Source organism: Struthio camelus, chromosome W, assembly GCF_040807025.1.
Source record: "Struthio camelus isolate bStrCam1 chromosome W, bStrCam1.hap1, whole genome shotgun sequence".
Taxonomy (NCBI): Eukaryota; Metazoa; Chordata; class Aves; order Struthioniformes; family Struthionidae; genus Struthio; species Struthio camelus.
In genome coordinates, this window is record NC_090981.1 from 39,316,225 (window position 1) to 39,340,206 (window position 23,982).

Sequence of the window (23,982 nt, forward strand, 5' to 3'; positions counted from 1 at the left end):
ATCGGGGCCCATGGATGTGTGGATGTCAAGTTTGGACAAAAGATCTCTAACTCAATCCTTCTCAACCAAGGCAGAGTCTTCCTTTCTCCAGACTTCCTCTCTTGTCTCCAAGGTCTGGAATTCCTCAGGACTGGCCTTAGCAGTAAAGACTGAAACAAACAAGGCATTCAGTAACTCTGCCTTCTCTATATCCTTTGTTACCAGGGCACCCGCCCCATTCAGCAGCAGGACCACATTTTCCCTAGTCTTCCTTTTGCTATTGATGCATTTGAAGAAGCCCTTCTTGTTGTCCTTGACATCCCTTGCCAGATTTAATTCCAGCTGGGCCTTAGCCTTCCTTGTCGCATCCCTGCACGCTCTGACAACGTCCCTGTATTCCTCCCAAGTGGCCTGTCCCCTTTGCCACATTCTGTACACTTCCTTCTTCTGCTGGAGTTTTGCCAGGAGTCCCTTGCTCATCCATGCAGGTCTCCTGCCTGCTTTGCTGGACCTCTTCCTCAGAGGGATGCACCGATCTTGAGCCTGGAGGAGGTGATGCTTGAAGATTAACCAGCTTTCTTGGACCCCTCTTCCTTCTAGGGCCCTACCCCCCGAGATTCCCCTAAGTAGGTCCCTGAAGAGGCCAAAGTCAGCTCTCCTCAAGTCCAGCGTTGCAATCCTACTCATTGCCCTGCTCCCTCCTCGGAGGATCCTCAACTCCACCATCTCATGGTCACTGCAGCCAAGGCTGCCCCCAACCTTCACTTCTCCAACTAGACCTTCTTTGTTCGTTAGTACAAGGTCTAGCATTGCACCTCTCCTCGTTGCCGTCTCCACCACCTGAGTCAAGAAATTATCATCAGTCCTCTGCAGGAACCTCCTCGACTGTTTGTGCCTAGCTGTGCTGTCTTGCCAACAGATGTCAGGGTGCTTGAAGTCCCCCATGAGAAACAGGGCCTGTGATTGTGAGGCTACTTCCAGCTGTCGGTAGAAGGCCTCATCGATGACTTCCTCCTGGTCAGGTGGCCTGTAGTAAACCCCCACAACAGTGTCACCCATGTTACCCTGCCCTTTAATCCTTACCCATACGCTCTCCACTTGCTCCTCATCCACCCCCAGGCAGAGCTCCACACAGTCTAGTTGCTCCCTCACATAAAGAGCAACTCCACCACCTCGCCTTCCTGGCCTGTCTTTCCTAAAAAGCACATAGCCAGCCATGACAGCATCCCAGTCATGTGAACTATCCCACCATGTCTCTGGAACCGCAATGAGATCACGGCCCTGCGACCGCACACAGATCTCTAACTCTTCCTGTTTATTCCCCATGCTGCGTGCATTGGTATACAGGCATTTCAGAGAGCCAGTCAAGCACGCAAGCTTCCCAGGAGAGGTGCAGGAGGATCCTCCATAGCCATGTTCCATGCTGTCTCCCCTGGCTGTACGCACCCGCTGGAGGCATCCTGACTGGAGCGGTGTTTTACTGACTCCCCTGCCACTATACCACTCCCCTTCCCCCATCTTGCCTAGTTTAAAGCCCTCCTTACCAGGCTGGCCAATCTGTTGGCAAAGACGCACGTGCCCCGCTTGCTAAGGTGGATCCCATCGCTCCCCATCAGCTGCTGATCTTCAAACAGGGTCCCATGGCCATAGAAACCAAAGCCCTGTTGCCAACACCAGCGGCACAGCCAGTTGTTCACTTGGACAACTCGTACTCCTCCTCCCATCCTTTCCCCTCACAGGCAAGATTGAGGAGAAAACAACCTGGGCTCCCAGACCCTTGACCACCATTCCCAGAGCTCTGAAGTCCTGTTTGATGGTTTCCAGTTTGCCTTTCGTGTCGTTAGCACCCACATGGAAGATCAGCAGAGGGTAGTAGTCCGATGCATGGACAAGCCTTGGCAGTCTTTCCACGACATCTCTTCTTCGAGCCCCTGGCAGGCAACAAACCTCTCTGGACAAGAGGTCAGGTCGGCAGATAGGTGCCCCTGTCCCCTGCAGCAGGGAGTCACCCACAACAATCACTCGCCGCTTCTTCCGGGGGTTCCTGCACGGCACAGGGTCTGCCCGGCCAGTTGCCTCCCTTGGAGCCGTGCCCAGCTCCTCCTCAGCTTGGAGGGCGTTAAGCTTGTTCTTCACAGGCAACTCTTGAGGAGGAGCAAGAGTCTTTCTCCTTCTACGAGAGGTCACCAGCTTCCAGCCCTCTTCAACGGTGTTATGATGCACCTTTACACACGGTGCTGAGCCCTCTGACAACTCCACTGCAGTGGGGGCTGGGGACTCCTGGAGCTGAACAGTCTCCGAGAATGCCCTGTCAATCTCCCGCTCATCCTCTCGGATGCTACGCAGCCTACTAACTTCCTCCCGTAACTCCTTCATCTGGTGACGCAACTGGTCAACCACAGCACACCTCATGCAGGAGAGCTGACTGTCAGCCCAGACATCAAGATGCAGCCTGCAAACAAAAAGACCTACCGGATAGCTGCAAAATCAGGATCAGTTGTGCATCAATACTCATGCATTAAGACTGACAGGCATCAATTTCATACACTACGGATTTAGACAAGTCAGTCTCATGCTGCAGTCGAAGCAGGGGGCTGTAAGTTTATGCTAGCAGGTCTTCTCTATCTCATTCTAAACCAAGTCAACCATGTTCAGCCTCAGACACAACTCTAAAATATTTTAAATAAAGAGATAAAGGCATTTTCCAAGATTTTTTAAACTATTTTAAGGAGAAACAAGATCTTAACAACTGCCAGCTGCATCTTTGTCCCCTCCCTTAAAAAAAAGCATTTTTAATATTCATACAAATAATGCTGCATTTACTTTACACATGGAATTCTATTTTCTTTTTCTATTTTCATAGATCCTTAGGGTTTTTTTTCCTAACTTCTTTGTTATTTATATTAATGGCAAATCCGTAACTCCTAACACAATGTGCAAGCTGAAGTGCATTCTTGAAACTGCTCACTTGGTACAGGCAAAAAACACTAGTGAAATAAGTGGACCTGCTCACAAGAATAAAGTTAAGTATACAAGTAAGTGAAGGACTGTGATTACAGTGCTGATCAGTGCTCATCTTGAAAAGCTAACAATCCACTACAAGTGGCAAGAATACAGTGGGAAAGGCAGGCAGGACATCTACCCTCAGAATACTTCTGTTTTACTTTAAGCTACAACCACCAATCATTTCCCACTCCTCATTAGCTGGCTTATTTCTTGTACAGGACACTAGATAGAGTTGAGGGAGGAAAGGCTGCCAATGCATTAGCATTCATTTTAACACAAACAAAACCATGCCGACAGAAGTGTGGTATCCCTTGCACTGTGAGGCAAAGCCAGGGTGGGGGGTGCTGAAGAAATAAGTTAGAAGTGTTAGAGCATACAAGCGTTGAACTAAAAAGCAATGAGCACTGAGGAAACAAAAAAATGAGCCCTGAGGAAGTTAGATTAACTTTATTTTTGAGACTGAGTTTGTACGTAGTAACAGAGCACTGGGATTCTTTTTCTTCTGTCACATTTGCACATGCTGTGTATTTCTGTTACTTACAAAACTAAGAGAACCAATCTTTGAAGAAACTACAGATGTATGCATTTATGAATGTCGTTCTTTAATCCAACGTCAAATTAGTATATTAGATTATACTGAATACTCCTGTGCTTTTTCCCTCCCCGCCCTAAGATTTAACCTTTCTTAGTATTTAAACAAAATTAAACAAAGACTCCCAACACTTTTCATCATCATTTTAAATATACAAAACCCATAAAAGACAACTCCAACAACTCTCATTTACTTCCCAGTAGGTCTTACCCAGCAAAATCATCCACAGCATGAGAAACCTAAAAGGGATTTCCCACAGCAAAAATATTCTGACCACTGCTTTCTATGCTTTCAGGTTTCAAAGTTGGGATCTAAGTAGTCTTAAATAAGATGAACTAAATTAGGGAAAAAAGATCAAAAGCAATTATAAATATATGAAAACATAGACCTGTACAGCAGAAAAGTCTCATGCACAAGGACTTTGACTCCCAATGAAGTTTTTGAAGGGATTACAAATTCGATAAGAAGCTGATCCATTTCCAATAAATTCCTACAAAAGGAATAAAAGCTCTAGCCTTTGGATGAGTACCCAGTGTTCATGCTAAAAAGAGAAAAGCCTCCTCACAGTTTAACAGAGTGAGGTCATCTTGCTCTCACTGGTCCTCTGTTTTAGGAAATGATCATCCAGCAATTGTCAGATGCAGGAAGTTAACAAGATGAAAGCTGTGTGTACATATTTTTCCTGTACTTTCAGTTATAGTAACATTATGTTTTACTTAGAAAAATAATAGATGAAAAAATAACAGGTTTTTGCCAATTTGAAGCTAGTGACTTTAAAATTTACACCTTTCCTGGCTATAAGAACAGTATCAAAACCTTTTAGACAAAAATAATGGAAGTCTCATTAGTTAAGCATTTAACATTAACACCTTTTTTGTTATGTTGCAAATAAACACTTAAAGCTTTTCTTTGATTTGACAGTAGGATTTTCATATCTCATTGCAGGGAGTGAGCGTGATGTTTACACCTCTTGTGCAGGAATTCCTATTCAATAGGAAGTTTGAAACATACATACATAGACACTTTTAAAATTAGTCTAGTTCCTTACATTTAAAAGAAAAAAGAAAAATTGTATTCAAAACAACAATAATGAATTAAGCTTCTTATAATAGAAAAGAAAAATGTACAAAGCATTAGAAAAACAGTAGTCCTATTTGAAAAGGTGGCTTATAGAAGGACTGGGAAGAAACATCTTAACTTCCACTGGCCAGGGGGAAAAGAAGGGAAGAAACTACAGAGATATCTGTTCTTGCAATTCAGAAAAAGGGTCAGGAAAATGTTTTTGCCTGTGATATGCTGTGTAATATACACGTTTTTTCCTCCCTTTGAAATATTATTGCCCTTGAGAGAAGTGCTTTTGATTAAGTATCCGATAGGCATCTCCAAAGGACACAAGTCTCCTCTCTCACTAGACAGGAAAGAGAAACATGCATACACTAAGAGATCCAACCTCTTATTCAGGTTTCTGTGTGGGGAGAGAAAAGCCCACAAGCTATTCTTTTCTTCTTCCAGTAATTTATCCTCAGGAAGGAAAAAAAATATATATATACATACACACATCCCTCTTAAAAAAAAAAAAAAGCAGAAGTTGAACATTACATTGAATACATCTACATTTAAGTAGTAATACCTTCTTAAGCCATTTAAAAGTCATCTGCTATTAAACGCTTCATGAACCATACAACTCGTAAATGATACTTGCATGGCACATCTGTTCAAGGATCTGAAGATGAAGATGATGCAGTACACTGCAGGAAATTACATTAGCGAGAAAAAACAAGACGTTGCATAACCATATGTTAAATGAATTAGTGTTACTTTTGACATGCAAGCTTTCCATAGATTCCAGAGATATCCGAACACGTCCCAGATGATCTCGAATTATACCTCCTCCATCACTGAGTGGGGATGATTTCCAAAAATATTTTGATGCAAGTTGAGGATCACAGTTTAGAAAGTGTGAAAAGACACTGCTCAAAATAATAATCATGGAAAGAAACAAGTTCAAATTACTGTTTTAAATTATTATTACCTGTCCCAGTCCATGCACACTGACCATCACTTAGCATTATAACAAAGCCAGTGCCTAAATCTTTTTCCCATGATACTTGTAGAAAATATGTTGCTTCTGGATCAGAAACTGGATGAATTCTGTTCAAAGTCTTCTCCATTTTCCAGGCACCTGTTTTGGAAGTAAAATAATCTTTTATTTCATTTATAGATTAATGGAAAGGAATAAGTTCAGAACACAGTTTATTAGATATCCTCAGCTTACTATCCCACAAGAGTAACACCATATCAGCATTTCATTCTGTATTTATCATGTACACTATCAGTAACACTTAAGTTGTTTAAAGCAGTCATGAAAGTGTGCATAATGCATCTTCTTTACAGAAGAAAATCAAGGGGAATGACAAGAGAAACTTTTTACTGAGCCAACATTTGACAAAACTTACGCCTTACATTGGAGACAGAGGCAAATCTCCATCTTAAAACATTCTAATGTACACAAGAAAGCACGTGATATCAATATGAAAGAGTAAGCCTTAGTATTGATCTAAAGCAAAATATAACCGCAGTTAAAACAGTCAAGTGAATCAGCATGATCACCCAATAGCCTAACAAGTGTAACGCTGAGATGCAACTGGTAAAAGGCTGAGGAAGGAGCAATCTTCTGTCATAAAGCTGGAGAGTCACCTAACTTCACAACACATAAAAGAATAATATTCTCCTCTCTGCCTCATCCATTCAGATAGATTTTCTAAGGGTCTTGTAATCCCAGTCCTCCCTTTTGCTCAGATGGTGGAGGCTTGCCTCCTCTCGGTCTTCCTCCATGGACTATTGCTCATTGAGAGCCAGCAGCAGCAGATATTCCTGTTTTACACCCACAGAGATTTTCCCAAACCAACTGAATTTTGGAATTCAATCTACTACTTCAGTAATTCAGAAGTAAAGTTAGTTCTAGCTCTATATTTGCTTTGGATTAGATTCTGTATCATTGATGAAAAACCTGGATTTGGAGCACAACAAGCAAGAAGCAGAAGACTGGAACAGAAAATAGGGGAAAAAATTAAATATGGCTCCCTACTAATGAAACTGAATATACAGTTAGGATCAGTCTTTCTGAACTTGCACCATGTTCTTTACAATTCTGAGCCACAGTTCAGTAACCTGTTTCTAGCAGTAGCCTAAACAGACATTTGACTTGATCCTTCAGCTATCCTCTTTTCAGAGGATGAGGATTACAAAAGCCTATGTAGTCTTCTCAGAACAGGACTACAAAAGCCTGCAAGAAAGTAAGGCTCAGCTTGGCATCTCATCAGCTAAATACTTTTTGCCTCAAGCTTTTTTTATAACCCACTAGCAAAATCATCAGCTTCCAGCTCAATTAACCTAAATCTCATCACCTTCTAGATACCGATGAGCCTGCAGGACATACCTTAAATTGCTCAATTCAAACATACACTGAAATAAAGGTCTGCCACACCTCGGTCCTTAACATTAGCCACTTAAAACTGCTAAGCATCTCTGAAAATAAACCATCAGTTTATGCAACTAATTTTAAATAAAGAACATTGGTACAAGTATAAGCACACTTGCTTATACATTTAGAATTGTATTTTTTTTCCCTTCCACAAATTCAGTTTGTTCTTTTTTTTTTTTAAATCAGAGAATAGACAGCATTTCCAAACAGAAAACTGGAATAAAACAATTAAGGTTTAAGGAACAATGCCAAGAACCAAATATATTTGTATATTCCCAAAATAAGAAAGTAAATGTCAGGAGACTGGGGAATGCAAAGTTAGTATACACAAGCAGTTCCCATGTTCATTTTGTAGCTCACCATTCGCTATCACCCAACACACAGCATATAGAATACAATTTGAAACAGGCAGTGTGCAGCTGGATGACTGCCACTTGAAAGCATGCTGCTAAGTTCAGCTGCAAAACAGAGATTGCAGTGGATGCCGGCAACAGAACTTATTGGAAACTGGAGGCTGCAGTTGCAGAGAACTAAATTTATGATACTACAGTGGATTTTACAGCTCAATATCAAAGCAACCTGGCAATCTGCACTTGACATAAGAATTTTTTTTAAAGAATCATATGGTTATATACAGTCTAGCCTCAAAATAATGACTCCTATGGTTCCCAAGATCATTATAACTGCATTTGGCAATCTGCTCCATAGAACAATGAAGAATTAGCCAATTCTGAAGTTAACATATAGTATTTTCATAAAGCATACTTCATGCTGTCCTGCATTTAAAGGGTTTGGCTTGGGGTGCTCAGCTGTTTTGCCGCCCCCCCCTTTTTTTTTTTTTTTTTTAAAAAGAAAAGGGGATGAAGACAAGGCACACATACACACTAAATGTATCACACTGATAACAGTAAGTATTCAAGCATATTCTAGACTTTTGGCTATTGCCAATGAAAAACTGCCTTCCCCTCATAATAGTTATAAAGTAGGACTTGTTATAAGAAAGTTAAATTGTTAAAATTCTATAAGATTTCTGCATTATTCCTCAGTTGTCTGATATTTTAAGTTCTCCAGTAATTTCCCCTAGATAGTCTTTCAGAAAGGCCATAAGAATCCCCCTAAAGACAGCAGAGTCAGACCTTACTGGTCTTGCCATGATACATATGTGCATTAGCACAACGAAACCCAAGATTTGCATAGATCCATATCACAGATGCTAGTGGTCCAAGAAGGTTCAAGTGATCGCTCTGCCTGAGGAAGAAGCAACACACACTGAGCACACAGATGCTTGGGCAGATGTAGGTGCTAAACACTGTCAAGCTTTCCTTTTAAAGCATAGCAATGCCATCCTGGTTAGCTTCAGTTCAGAACCTGAGGGGTCTCTGTTCTTCATCAAACACAGTAGTAGCGAGAAGCTCTTTGCTCACTGAACAGGAGAGCCAAATCTATGTACAGATTTGACTACCTTTGGCCTCCCAAAAAGTTGCCCTCTTCAGGTCAGGAAGAGCAGTTTTAACTCCAGCTGCTTGCACTGCGTCCAACCTTTGCTCAGATATCTAATGCATCTAATAACATGTGAAAATGCCTCTCCCTTGTCTGGAAAAGTGTACGGGATTCCAAAGTAGCAAAATACATTAACTTGAGACTAATTATTCAAGCGTAAAGTTCCATTAACAGCTATAAAACTGCATTGTCAATAACGCTAACTTTTAATCAATTTTAAACTCTAGTTAGGTAAATGCAACGAGAGGTTAATCATACCTAATAGCTAATTAAACCCCATTACATATATATTTGGCCTAACAAATAGCATCTCTAAACAGTAAAAGGAACATCACGTAACGTGCCTGCTGACTTCCATGATCTGGTTAAAACATGTAACTAGCTTCTTCCAGCACTCCTGAATATGCATTAAATTTTCCTCATCAATTATACAAAGAGCTAACTTTCTTTTTCAGCATAAAGCTCAAATATATATATGTAAGCACTATAACATTTATCTGTCTAAACGTTTTTCCAAAAAAGTTTAGGACACGGAAACTATGGTAAGAAAAGAGGAGATAAGCCACATACACAAAGCTAGGCATCATAAATTCAAACCAATAGAAATAACAAGGATAACATCACTATTTTTAATTCATAAACTACTGCTGGTCATACTATTGAAAATGTCATAATCTGCAGGTCAATTCACTGAAAGAATACAAGAAACCAAGAAGTTAAGAATAACCAAAATAATTTAAGTTCAAAAAGTTCCCTATTTCCATAGCCAATCAACTAGTCATTTCTGAAAATTTACAGTATAACTGCACAGCAAGAACAGAACTGCAAGGAAGAACAGAAGAATGAAACATTTGGAGCATGGAGGCCTGGAGCTAGATCACTGAAATTACTGTTTATGGAATGAAAGCCATTTAAAAGATTTGTAGTGCAAAACCTGCCCGGATGGAGTCAACAAGGAGCACATGACAGGAAACACAAGTCAATGGGTGTAACGTGCTTAAGCATACAGCCATGTGCTTTATTTTGCCTGCCAGACTCCCTTTTGTTTTTTTGCTTGTTCTGCAACAATACAAAACCTCTTATAAAGTATTCTGATAGACGTCCCTCTCTGAAATACACTGTTTTCAAGAAGACTTTAATTATTCTTTTTTACTTAAAGGCAGTAAATAGTTGCATGCAACCCAGAGAGATAGTATGTAAAGTACTGATGCACACATATATATATATATATATATACACACACACACACAAACATACACACACAGAGTGAGAGTGAGCTAGCATTTTTTCATTGCACTCAGTTCTTCTCACTAAGCAAACCAGTGGCGAGTAAAAGCCACCTGCCTCAGAGGCTTTCTTTTTAGTGCAGAGCACTCATATAACAAAAAGCTAGGTTAGAGATTTGGGTTCTCTATTTATATGGAGATCACCAGCATGAAGCATCAGCTCACAGGCAGAAAAAGTGATTTAGAGAGTATATTTCTGGGCCTCTCTAAACAGAGAAAATATTTTAAAGATGCGCTAACAAGGTCTGAATTTAAAAACCTGAAATTGAATTCCTGGGATGTCCTCCTCATTTGCTCCTCGTGCATCTGCCTTCACATAGTAGTATTTCACACTAGTGGAGTGTGACAGCTAAAAAAAAATGGAGATTATCTTTAGATATTAATGGATAAAACAACAGAGACAAAGGCTACCTACTGTTAAGAGTAAGGAAGGAGCACAATAGCAGAACTGAGAAAGCTTCCATAGGATTTATTTTACTATTTAGTCACAGATCAGAAAATCCAAACACTATGGAGTATACAGTGCAGAAGAACAGTTATTTCATTGACAGAACACAAAATGCAGTCACTAAGTTCTGCAGCATTTTTATTGTGCATCTTTGAACAAGCAATTTAATTTTATAAGCTAGTATAAAATGAAAGTAGTATCTTTTGCTGCCAGCCTTTACCTTCTCCATTTTGCTCACTGACCTTCCAAGACTAGTATTATCTATTACTACATGTTTAGAAACTGCCTCACAAAGCAGGCCTCAGTCTTTGTTGAAATCTCTATGCGCTCAATGGTTTCAATTCATCAGCAAAAGCTCAAGGGTTTCCTTGAGTGTATGTAACAGCTATTGCTCCTCTCCAAGATGAGCATAACGGATTCATAAACATTAATCTGTCCTACACCACATATACAAAAATTACTGCAAGCAAAGAAATATTGTCCCTTACTGCTTTTTTATATGAATATTTATATAAGAAAACACTGCTTCGTAAAACTCCCAGTAATACATCTCTTCCACAGAGAGGATTTAATGCAGTGTTGCAATGGAGGGCAACATCTAAACCTCAGAAACTGAGGGAAGCAGAACACGTCGTGCAGAAGAGCACTACCTTCGTGCCCTTTGAGGAGCATACCTCTGCTTCCTAACTCACAGGCCAAACATGCCAGTGGATATACATCAAGAGCCAGAATTGCTGTGGAAAATAGAAGTTCCCGGCTTCAGCTGAGCCCTCTCAAAACACCCACTGCTCTCAGGCCCTCACTGTCTGATACACAGCAACGAGGATGCCAATTCTTGGCTTAAGGCATAAATATTGCCATGAACCGCCTGAAATGAGAATTTCATTCCCAAAGCCCTGCTCCCAGAATAGAGATTCACTAATTTAAAGATATCAAGGACAAATTACAAAGTACTATTTCCTTGCTTAATTTGAGAGCTTGTTCTCAATTATATACAATGCTGTACTTCCTAGCACATTAGCTGATGTACTGCAATATATTATTTAAAAGAAAGCTTTTCAAGTCCTAATAAGATCTAACTAGTTGCAGGCCTTTGTTATTATATGTTGCACTAGTGGAGAGATGCAGCTTTTAAGTTAAATTTGCACATTAGCGAAGAGAGAATGAATTAAGTTTATTGATACACCACAAATAGGTAAAGCATGAATACAGCAAACTGTAGGAAAGGAGTTAGCTATTTAGCAACTAATAGTTATCATGAACAAAAGAAAAAAATGCAAGAAGGATCTCCAAAGATCTTGCTTACTCCCTTACTATCAGATGAATGTATGCATCTCATCCGTTCTAGAAGGCAAAACTTAACATATGTACAGTAGTACATTACTGAAAAAGAATTTCAGGGAGAGGAAGTCTCATCTTCCTTGAATCCCAGAAGTTAGCTACATATTTGCAGGATTCACCAGTCATTTTGCCCAACATCTTAAGGTATATACCACACTACACTGCAAAAAATAAAGACACCCCCTTTCTAATTAACACATTTCAATTCACGTGCATTCTTACTATACTCTGTCCTCACCCATCAGCTTTCAATATGCCAAGCATACTTATTTGTAAACAGTGATTACGTTCCTGTTGGAGTTTCTGTCCCGGAGCTTTCACCAATGGGGGGAAAAGACAAAAAATAATAATAAAGTGTATTGCCAAAGTCTGAGAGACTGAGAGATTTGCCAGGGGATTTGCCAGCCCCTGACCTGAAATCAATACTCAAAGCTATAAATATTTCATTGTGGCTGCAAACGTGTTTTTTCTCCAAGAATGCAAAAGTCAGATAATACTCTAAAAACTTCTGTCTGATTGAATCTACTTTTGTTTTTTGTCAACTCCACAAGAAAAGGTGCTACATATGCACAAAAAGGAGACTTTTTGAGGCAGCATCGGGCCTCCAACAAGTTAAGTCTCCCATTGTTACTGTTGCCATATTGCCTCCCAAACACTACAGATAGGATTATAGATGAGAAAGTTTGTGTACCTTTCAATTCAGTATCTGAATACACTTTAAAAGTTAAATTATTCAATAAAATTTTCCTTGTCATGACCACCAAACACACAAAATGCCAGGAAACACTCCTACATATGCTTCTCTTAAGAATTTAGCTTTACACATTCAAAAAGTAGTCCCACTAGAACTACGACTGGTGAATAAAGGAATGCCAAAATATTCCTCTGTTCTGGCTAGTGTCTCATATAATCTATGATTACTACACCTAAAACAGAAGCACGAACACATAACAGGGCAGTCACAACCGTTTTAAGTACCTGGACAAAGGGGTCTGAACAATCCTTGCCAACTTGGGACCTGAACGCTCGTAGGACTGGTCACATGAGCTTGTAGAAGCTGTTACTGCTTTTTAAGGTTTTAACTAACATCTTCCCCGCTGCCAACATCAAGTAGCAGTTTCACTTCATGAAAGAGCCAAAAGCATGAAGAAGGATGAGAAAGAGCTGAAACTCTAAAACTCTAGTTTCAGATCTTTGAGTGGAAAGGAAAGGACACAGCTAAGAACAAATAGTGCTCTAAATGCTTAAAACAGTCACCTAAACTTTGGCAATCACACCATTCAGCAGTCCAGTAGCTACTGAAGTAATCAAATTTCATTGAATAAAAAACAGCCTATTTTTACAGTTAAATCAAGTTAAATTACAGAAATCAGACCCTCATTACAGCAGTATAATAAGCATCTATGAGTCAATTAGAACAGAGGAGTACCTTGGAGTGCCTTTCAAGATTCAGTAACACTTTGTAGTCTCTTTGCATTCACCATCTCAATAAAGTGGGAGTAGCCAGTATTTTTTCCTCTTGATTACTATAAAGAACAGCTTCAGAGAAATTGACTGATTAGAGACATAGGAAAGCCAGTATTTTTCTCATTAAGAGCATAGAAGATCTCATTAAGGGCATAGAAGATCACCCTACACATCAGCACCTCACCATGTTTGAGCCAAGGATCTGAGACAAGCTTGCAGGTGGTAACAGTTGAGTCCCACCCCAAATTTGTAAATCAGAGGCTTTATTGAGGACTTTGAACAGTTGAGGATTGAGTTCTTTATCTTTAGCACTTTGTCCCTTTGGTGTTTGGCTTCTATGATCTATATTAGGCAATGTTTCTTTCTAAGGAGAAATCAGCTGTTGGCTGGTTTGCAATTGACTGGAGCCTGCTCTCTGAACAAATACTGTACACAGTTGCTTCTGAATAAACAAGACACTTTTAAAAATAGTTTACAAAGAATTTTGTATGTTGTTTTGGATAGCACTAGGCATAGACCAAAAGCCAAATCTTTTAGGGCTGCTCCAACACAGCATCATTGATATTTTGAACTCATGCATTTTATTTTTCTTCATGCAGAGTAATGGCTTTTTTCCGAATTGCTTTGGCTGCAGGTGTTTCCAGCTTCAGCAGCTATGCATGGAAGGCTGCTTACAAATCAGAAAGAGCTACTGTATCTCTCTAATGGAGCAATTAACTTAAGTGCTTTCTTGTTGAGAAAAATAGGATGCTATCTCCAGTGATTTCAGAATATAAGACTAACACATAAAGCACTCTGCTATTTACTAGTGTCATGGGTTTGACCATGGCATACAATACAAATCTGGATCTAAGAATCAGGAGAAAGTTGAACTGTTAACCTAGACAGAGAATTGGTACAATTCACAAGCTATTATATGTATTTACAAATGGATCTGACATTTACACCAATGAAGAAAAAATTAGATTGCTTTTAAAGATTAACACTGGTTATTCTTGCCTTCTGTTAGAAAATACAATAATATAATGTCTACAGTGATTAACATTTCTAGAGACATATTCAACATACAAATTGATTCTCTCATGGTGATTTAAAATTCCATTACCTCCACTACTTCAAGAGGAAGAACGTTAAAATACCTAAATGTTTTAACTATAACCCAGTTTTTTCTAAGATATGTTACCACCCAATAAGGTCCAATAAGGACTTCCCCCTCCCTTTTTTTTAAATCTTGTTGGGGGCAGGGGGGAAAGGATGTCTGGGCCAAGATGCATCAAGAAAACATTCCAGCATCCTTTGTATCATATCTAACCAATGAGTCTCCCATGCCCTTAGCCACAATATCTGTTTGAAACTGAAAATTCAATAACAAGCCTTCAGCTGTAACCTAAGCACATCTTTCAATACCAAAGATGATAAAAATTAAGGGTTTTGATTTTCTAATGAAACTTAACATTTTATATTACACACAATCAAAATTGTTATCTAGTGTTTTTTAAACCTTATTCTATATTAAAAGCACAAGGACCACTATTTTGTCAATAATACAGTTTTGTCTTGGAGATAAAGGAAATTATATCGAGCACCAAGTTCTGATTAAAGTGACTGAATGACTTCACATCTTCACACAGACCTTGCAATTGCCCGTTACAAAAACTCAGTCATGCATAACATTTGACCAGGAGATTGACGTTAAGGAAGCTCCAGTCAGTATCTGGTTCTTACAGACCCAACTGCAGAAACAAGATCCTCACACAGTTAACATCCGCACTCCTTGTTTCCCATTGTTTTGTGGCAGCCACAAAAGGATTGGAGAAATATGCACGTACTTTCTGTGCAACTGTCCAAAAAAAGCTCTTTAGCTTGTCAGACTCCAGGGGCCAATAAGATATGCAAGATTTGCCACAAAAGATCTGGAATCTAGGATAAGAAACAAGCCATGTCAGACTTATTTACTACAGTCACCAGCTGAAAAATGAGGAGAAACAGAAGGAAGCAGTCAACAACCTTTATAGGAGGAATCTTACCAACAGGTTTTGTCTTAATTGTAGCCTGGAGGCAAAGCCCACCCTGGTGTCTTTCATCCGCTTGAAATCTCAGACCTAACCCACTACCAACTCCAGCCATCCAGGCTTGCCAAGCTTACTTACAAGCACCTATATTGGGAGACAGTTTAAGTTACAACAGGTTTTTAAAAAGGCCTTCACATTTTAAAACAAAGGCAAAAAAATTCCCTAGACAGGGAATTATACCAATACACATTAGCAAACAGTAGAATAACTGGATCTTTCCAAAAAGGTAAAACCTTTTATTTTTCACCCTTTTCAAAGAACTCATTCCAACAGTAACAGTTCAGTGTGTGCACACTGTCAGATCCTAACTTTTCAAAATCCATACCAGAAAAACCCTAAGGTTTCCTTAGAGACAGCACAATACATTATGCATATGTCACCAGGCTGTAACAACTAAAATTAGATCATATAACTGAAACCTCTCCTGATGAAAAAGTTAATTTTAACACTGAAGGTACCAAAGAGGGTATATAGAATTGAGCAAGGATCAAAGACAACCAGGCCATCACCAAGTAGGCAAATGTGGGACGGAAAGTCAGCAGACATGCCTAGAAGGCCAGGCTCCCTGCCTTCACTGCCTCTGCGAGATGCAAGCCCTGACGCATTCCTGTAAGCCCACTTTGGCAGCAGGTCAGCCTGGCTTTCCAAGTCCTTAATAACCAATGGTGGCAAAGAGGTGTAACTATTTTGCCTTCCTTTGAAAACTGCTGCCCTAGGCTATTTAAGAGCAAAATTCACTTTCTCAAAACAAAGCAACTCCACTCCTCCCCCTCCCTTCCTAGACTTTAAAGACCTAAAATGTCAGTTTCCCCATAATTGCTCTGAAAAGACAACACTGGAAAAAAAAAGTTTTTGCAGGTAAGAAAAGAAAAAAGAAACCATTCTGTTCTGTGTGGCCAGAGAAGACAGATCAAGGGAAATCTCTTGCCACACACAACTTCTGAGCCTGCAGATAATGCAGAATAAGATAGGTAAGAACTGAGAGCCAGAAACTCCTGGTATCTTCGCTACATTTCCAAAAGTCTCTCTACTGTGTTCACTAAGTTAGTGTTATCCATTTGGGAGGGAAGAATCGGTGCATTTTAACCATTCTTTGCAGATCCAAAAATACTCTCATATGTCCTTTTGATGTACAGTTGGATAGCACAGTAGAGTGGCTGAGGTATCATCTGTTTTCCAAAACACTGCCTTCTCTAGGATGAAGTGTTATCAGGATATTCAAGACAGAAAACAAATTTGTCCTAGATATTTATTTCGTCTTTTACTGCCCATATACACCTTCTACCATAATCGCACTGGTTTGATATGTTTCTGTAAATGTTTGACTTAATGTTGGTGAGCAACAAATTCTACTGAATAGTCTGCTTTTTTTTTTTTTTTGAAAGAAAGTCAAATAACTTCAGTGTTGTCAAATCCACGATAGCTTCTATAGATAAGAGTAACAAATCTGCATCAAGAGTTAAAAAAAAGTTAAATAGATATTGATGGATATAACTCTGTATTTGCTTATCTGAAGCGCTTTGAAAAATTCAGCCAGAAACCTGGAAAAACCAAGTTTGGCTAGAGGTAACCACTTCAGTGGAACAAGCAAAGGTATAAATATGAAGGCTTACATATACTCCTCTCACGTCTACACCCAGGGCTTTTAAGAGATGGATTATTCTAATTTCACATCTCTGTCAAATTAACAACAAAAAAATAGGCCTAGACTGCAAACTGCCTATCTTACTAAACAGTTTCCCAAGGCATTTTCTCTGAAGGAAACTCCTGAATTACCCTGTCTTCATTTAAAAGTTGTAATATGTTTTTCTTTCCATTTTCTAGTTATCAGTTGCAATAGGCTACTCTGATTTCTCTGTAAAACAAAGAGCATACACTAATTTATTTATTTACACATTGTAATTCATTTGTCTTCATCTTGCCCACACAAGAAAAAACAATTCAAAAGACATTTTCAGTGGACTGGTATATTCATTTTCAATGCAAACTGATAACCACAGCTGAATAAAGAGCTGCAAAACTGCAATTTAAGTTACCTGTCTGGCAGAAATCTCTTTTGTGAGAGATAAGATTGAGCAATTAGGTTTTGAAGATACAGCAAAGAGACATCAACCCATAACGAGTGTTGATTTCAACTGGTTCTACAGATGGGCACAGGTCCACCTTTGGTTCGTTAACCTCCCTTCAACACCAACCCATGAGATTCAAGATATCAGATAACAGGACAGAAACACATGCATAAGGTTACATGATATCAGTGCCCCATGCTAGTCACGAAGTGAAGTTTGCTATGGACCTTCAAAAGAGGCAAAGAAACCCAAAGAAAAAGTATGATACTAGTTTAGCCTAGGCTTTGTGATAATACACATGGAACAACCCAGAACAGGAGACTTCAGATCTATGAATGACTGAAATGCTGGTATTTTAGCTGAGGGGGGAGTCCAGTTCACAAGTCTCACACCTTCATAGAGCTCATTGCAAAGAATTAAGCTTGTTTCAACGAAGAATACAGTTGCCAGTATATTGGTACCAAGTTCACTGACCACCTTCTCCATCCCCTAAACAATCAGTTATACAGCTATTACCTCGTGTTTAGTGTTGTATCTACAAACTTTGTTTTGAAAGGGGAAATAAAGGCTTCACAAGAGTTACTTGTACTTTTTGCATTTTAAGTTCTATATATAAAAAACATAATGCTTTCCAGGACACATCAGCTCATTGTTTTTCTGATTAGTTCTCCTCATACTTTCATACAGTACATTTTTCTTACTAACGGGCTAGGCAAAAAAGCCCAAACAAAACCCCAAGAACACACACAAAAAGAAATAACTGTTCCCTGACTCCCAGACACTTGATACCAAACAGGGGATCTACTTAAGGAAGTCAGATCTTCAATACTGTTTTTCCTCTACAAGTACTAAAGAACGCTGGCTTGCACTGGAGCGAAAAAGAAATCTGCAGTCTAATATGAAGACACAGCAAGGGTATACCAGGGGAAACTTGGGATCTTTGGGACCTGAAGAGAGTAATTAGGTACTCATTAGGAAAAATATAGCATAAAAGTACTTTGATAGTCCATCAGTCAGGAACAGGTTTGAGATTTTAATGTGTAAATTGTAACAAGGCAAACACACAGAGCACGTGGTATCCAGGTCTCAAAAGTGTTAAGATTAAGTCATTGCTTTCCCTTGTAAATTAAATCAATTCTAATGTAATGATGCACAGGAAGAGTTATCTGAGAAAAAGAGTAAAACAGGGCAAGGGTGGGAAGTATAAAAACAAGTTTCAGTTAAGTTCAGGCTTCACTGCACATTAGGTTGCATTTCACCTTAGTGCTGCTGGGCTTTCTGGTTCCCATCCGGGAAAGCTGGATAGAACCACTATTGCAGATTACCGTGTGAAATGAAAGTGAACAAACACAATGACCCTAAACTAACGTAGGTACAGGAACATAAAAAACCCAGCCCATGGTGCAGAAGTTCTCCACAGCTCATACACTGTTTCAGTACAGTTTTAAGCATCCCTTGCCCACTGTATTTTCTTCCCTTTCAGTTATACATACACATATTTGTTTTGCATCACCAAAAACAAAAAAACAAATCACCAAAAACACACCCACAAACCTTGAATCAACAAGCATACGCTTAAAAAATTGAAAATGGAAAAAAAACACCTCTGCCTCACAATTTAAAGAAAAAAAAATTTTTTTTAAACACAGTCAAGGCAAAAAAAAAAAAAAAAAGCAAATCCCTGGAGAAAAAAAGGAGCTCCAAGAAGGATCATAAAATTTTAAGTACTGCTTTCACCTATGTACCAAGGTGGGGAGTGGGAGGGAGGAGAGAATGGCACTCCCCCTAACAGAGCCTTCAGGAGGTTATAAAAGGTAAGTCAAGTAAGGTGTATTACCAATATACACAAGAATATTTCAGCTGGTTCTTTGCCCCGTACCTCTAAAAATAATTATCCTCTTTGTTGATGAAGTATAGCTTTAACTGAGATCTATATTTCAGCCCAATCCCCATTACACCTATTGCCACTGTATGCTGTGGTCTAAATTTTTATGCTAAGTTTTGCAGCTGCTGAAATTTAATCTAAGCCCACACAATACAGTTTGCTGCCTCCTGCTACTGTCTAAGTTTCCCTCATTTGCTCACTCAACACAAATCTCTCCTCAGGTTTTTGTGAGTCTTCCACCATAAGCTTGACCCAGCTGACTGTATTTGGAAAGCCTATGCTCCCTCTTTCCTGTCCAACTACTGCGCTGAAAAGGGTGGCCTCTAAGATCCTTTTGTAGACCTGTAAACAAAATCTCTTTCATAATCATTAGCCTCATTCGTAAAAACAAATGTAGACTGTGATTAGATATGTAGCCTCACTCTTCCTCTAATTGCATTAGTTTTTCCAGCCCAAGACAGCAAGCAATTTGGCTGACGTCTAGCTCAAGAGCACAAAAGTTCTCAGTCTCTGCACTCTTACAATCACATAAGATCAGACTCCCTTTTTATTTTACAATCTCAGATCTATCTGCCTGCTCTGTTAGACAACATTCTTTCTGACAAGGCTAGCCTGAAAACTCATCTAAAAGTCTGCACAGTAGATGCAGAATTGCTTTTATTATTCCAAACTTTAGGTCCCTCAGTACTTTCTGGTCAAATAATCTTTTGTAAAATTATTAGCATGTTTTGGAAGAGAGTAACATCAGAGCCCTTTGGTTAGGCCCACACATAACAAAGATACTTTTTCAAGTTGGAATTTTTCCTTTAAGATAAACAGTTTACTTCGATTAGATTTGACTGTGTTAGATCACCAAGCAGCAGTAACTTGTTCAATAATTCTCTCCTAAACTTCGCTTTAGTTTGTGTCAATGTAGTACCATACATAATCTTCCATATCTTGGCATCAAATGACAGCAGCCTTTTTGATTCCATTATCCAATATTAAATTCCACTAAAAATATTTACATTAACAGGGCCTTTCACTACCTTCCCTTTTATAATCTCACAGGTATAGAGGCAGAGACGATAGGGAAGACAAAGATTCACAAGACACACTACAATCACAGGAGCTAAAGGACACCGTTTCTGAACCTAGGTAAGGTACGCAACGCAAGTCAGCAGAAGAGCCATGGATGGAACTTGACCAAGCCCTACTTTACATTTTATGATACCCTACTTTTATTACAACTCTCAGGTGGAAATTAGCAAAGCCTAATGTTTAAAGTTTGCTAAAAAGCCTGGTAATTTACTTTTTTTTCTTTCTTTTCTGGCATCCTGTTCTCAAACTGCATCTAAACTGGGGTTCAAAAAGGGAAGACTGAAGGAATCTAAGCAAGGTACTACTTCAGTAACATTTAAGGATTAGGAATAGTATTTTATAATAGATTTCTAAAACATATTTTAATTTTGTTATTTAATAAAAATTAGTCCTGATCATAATTTGAATGTGTATACATGCTATTTCACTTTTTTCCTCCCCCCACATAATTACAACAAACACTACACACATTTTGCCAAATATAACATTGAAGAAGTCACAAGCTGCATCCTATTAACCTTGAAGACATAAATAGTGGTTTGAGACTTTGCAAATCTCAGTCTAAACTCCTGCAGATTCCACCTACTCTTCAAGGTGCAACGGATGTGAGGCACATTTTTATTATTGACTCCTGAGCTCCAACAAAGCACCTTAACAACACTCTCCAGCCAGCGTTACCCCCAAGGAGACAAAAGGTAAGGATTAAAATTTCTCCTCTTCAAGTAGCAACAAAAGATAAAAAGTACAGCAGAAACAGACATCGAGACAAAACAGTAAGCAACCCAGTGAGGCCCACCTCACGTACACATAACATAGTATAGTGAAGCCATATGCAATTTCAAGTGATCTCACCCATATTAAAGTAGAAGCTCATTAGTCAAATCAGTCCACTGATTAAGCAACCCCAGATTCTAACAAACCTTCTGGCAAGACAAGACACAAGCAGCAGCAGCCACCGCCACGGCCTGGGGACTGTGCACATCAGGCAAAGGGGCAGGACACTTGCATCAGATGCATGAGGGAAGCAGTTCTAAAGCAAGGCCGTGACACCAGTTTTACCACAAGGTGTAGTGCCTTGCTAAATTGTGCTACCAGTAACCCTGGCATCAATCCATCAGCTGTGTATCAATCTTTATAATTTTTTTTAAATAATAACATTTAATGCAAAAGCTTTGTTTTGCAAGTTCTAAGTAATGAAGTAAATATACTTTTTTTCAGTCTAGATATTTTAAGGTACTAAGGTTCTAAAGCAATTCTGAAAGTCCCTTCTTCAGCTTTGTATAGCCTAATAGTATTTAGGATCCGATTTCTCAAGTTTCATTCTTAAATGCTACAGTAATGGATGCAATATAACCATCATGCAGACGATTCTAATCCAAGATGCTGCTGTTCTGTTCTGCTCGTTTCACAACCAGCACCAAAATAACCTATGATGTGCCTGTAATGCCATAGCTTCATATAACTAGTCTTTCTAACCACTCTGTACAACAATATACTTTAATAGTCTGCCCAGCAATAAAAAAGGTTGGACACAGGAAGCAGAAGACAAATGCTTTTACTGTCTGGACAATCTGACAATAAACTGTTTTCTGATCCAACAACTGAAGATATCCTAAAGTAATAACTCAGTCTCTCCACAAGATGTTTAGTATAGTCACAGGCAGATCCACTTGTCGCAATCTTTCAAGAATTTGGTCAAACCCTTGCTATGTTAATCACTGAATTTTATCATACTGACAGATTTCTTGTGAATTCCTATTCTCTATCATGAAAAGCAAAACTTTTAAAGTATAACAACTCAAATCATTGTGTGAACGAACATTCCCTATCATAAGTCACTCGATACAGTAAGTTCTTATAAAATGTACAGTCACTAGGTTAGAGCAGTCCTTCCAACATTTCCGAAGTGACTCCTGAGTACTCATTCTACCTCAGACTAGCAGCAACCTCCAAACATTTTACAGCTATCACGGTTTACCCTATTATTACAAGTATCCATTTTCTGGTTATCTCAGTGTCCACCTCCTACCATCACTGCGAATTCTACCTGCGCATTCTTGCTAGATAACAGAGGGAGGCAAAGAAGCAAAAGGGAAAGAAGGAGGAACCATATTTAAGTGTAGATAGCTTTTTGCTAAATGGTATTAGCAAACTAAAGCTCACGTTCTACTACCATTGGCAGCACGCATAATACTATCTGCTTGCTCCCTGTTTGCTGGATAACACATAACCCCTCATGTTCCTCTGCCTCCTTATTTCAGTGGCAGAACTAAGTGAATTTGTAGCTGTAGCAACTATGCAAATATATTTTTAGGCATTCATGCTGGTGGTTCAAGTGGAGACAAAATCATGTCAATTTGCATGGGAGAAGCTGTCATAAAAGTTAAAAGAGAGTATTATCAGCTTTACCAATACATTCAAACTAGCACATCTGGGGTGGGGGGTGGGGGGCAGGGAGGCTGTTGACATGATTTTGTCAGGATTTTGCTTGTATTTGAAGATAACCTAGAAGCTTATGTTTGAAGCCACTTTTTTTCCTTTCAATATAAAGGGAAATCCCTTGGTATGCTTCACTGCTTAAACATTCAATTGAATGTCGGCAATCTTTTCACTAACAAATCACATCAATAAAACATTTCTATTGTCTACCTGCTTATTAAGAAGCACAGTTAATACCATTAAACCTCCCCCCCCCAAAAAAAAAGAAAACAACTGCGTTCTATATGTTTCTTTCAGTTGCCTTTAAATATTTGGTTTTAACAGAATACTGGCCTATGCAAATGTGTTTTACATATATATCCTTGGTACTCTACAACCTCCTACAGCAACTTCTGGAAATGCATCAAGTGCTATTCCCATTTGTTCTGGTAGGATGAAAAATTTTGCTTTTTCCCTTGGCAGGGAGAAAGAAAATCTGTGCTGCACTCAATATACAAAAATAAACAATTTGGCCCTAGTGTTGATAGATATGTAATGATAAAGAGAGCCCAAAGCAAAGTTGTCATTCTTGAAAAGGGTAGTGTTTTTCAAGGTCTATAAGATAAAGTCTACTTCAAAAAGGAGAAACAAGCTGCTCATGAAACTTCTGAGCAAAAATTGGTCACGACAGCAAGGCCTAGGCACCTTATTGCAAACACAAAATAATCATAACTTTCTTCCACAGAATTGAGCATAACACTTAACAGTCCTGGCTTTATTGTAAAGTCCTGGCTTTACTGAAGGCCCTCACAGGATTAAGCCTACTGCTAAAAAGCCAGACACAAGAGTCAAAGATTTTCCAGTTTAGCAGGCTTTTTTATAGGTGAGCATACAAGGCCGAGAACATAGACTATTTAGCTATTCTCATAATTTTGCACCTTTAATAGTTATACAAGGGAAATATATTTCCTTGTCATGTCTACCAAGCAACAAAGAACAGGAAAGAAGGAAAAAAGTCTCTCTGAGGAGAGAATAAGGAAAGAGAACAAAAATATCGGAGGCCAAACTTGAACTAAAAGACAACCAAGAAGCAAACGACTCGTTCCACTCCGTTTTTGTCTTTTCTGAACTACTTCCTGAAGGTGACTGAGCATGAGAGATTACTTACGCCCTTTGCATTTCGCTCTTAAGTAGATTAAAAAAAAAAAACAATAACAACACGTAAAAGCGAGACGCAAAGATCACATCCACACCAGGCAGCCCCACAGAGAGGATCGCCCCACGCGATGAGCGAGGCCAAGCGCCGCTGGGGCCCAGACGGCTGCCTCGCACCTCCCGGCCGCCAGCCCAGCCCA

General features: G+C 39.2%; 1 protein-coding gene across 9 annotated transcripts in view; it reads right to left on the bottom strand.

The window, feature by feature from the left end:
- Positions 1-23,982, bottom strand: part of LOC138064030 (DNA repair protein XRCC4-like) — a 198,755-nt gene that overhangs the window by 174,128 nt on the left and 645 nt on the right. For 3 of the 9 annotated variants that reach the window (XR_011137241.1, XM_068924649.1, XM_068924657.1), the window contains exon 2: positions 5,610-5,759. Coding sequence is in view for 8 of the 9 variants with exons in the window: in XM_068924649.1 (XP_068780750.1) it covers positions 5,610-5,759 (150 nt within the window). In the remaining variant the exon portion in view is untranslated. Of the gene's footprint in view, positions 1-5,609; positions 5,760-10,106; positions 10,197-13,065; positions 13,176-13,287; positions 13,378-15,130; positions 15,390-23,982 lie in introns of those variants that run through there. The other 6 variants (XM_068924654.1, XM_068924652.1, XM_068924651.1 and 3 more) reach the window with 6 other exon arrangements.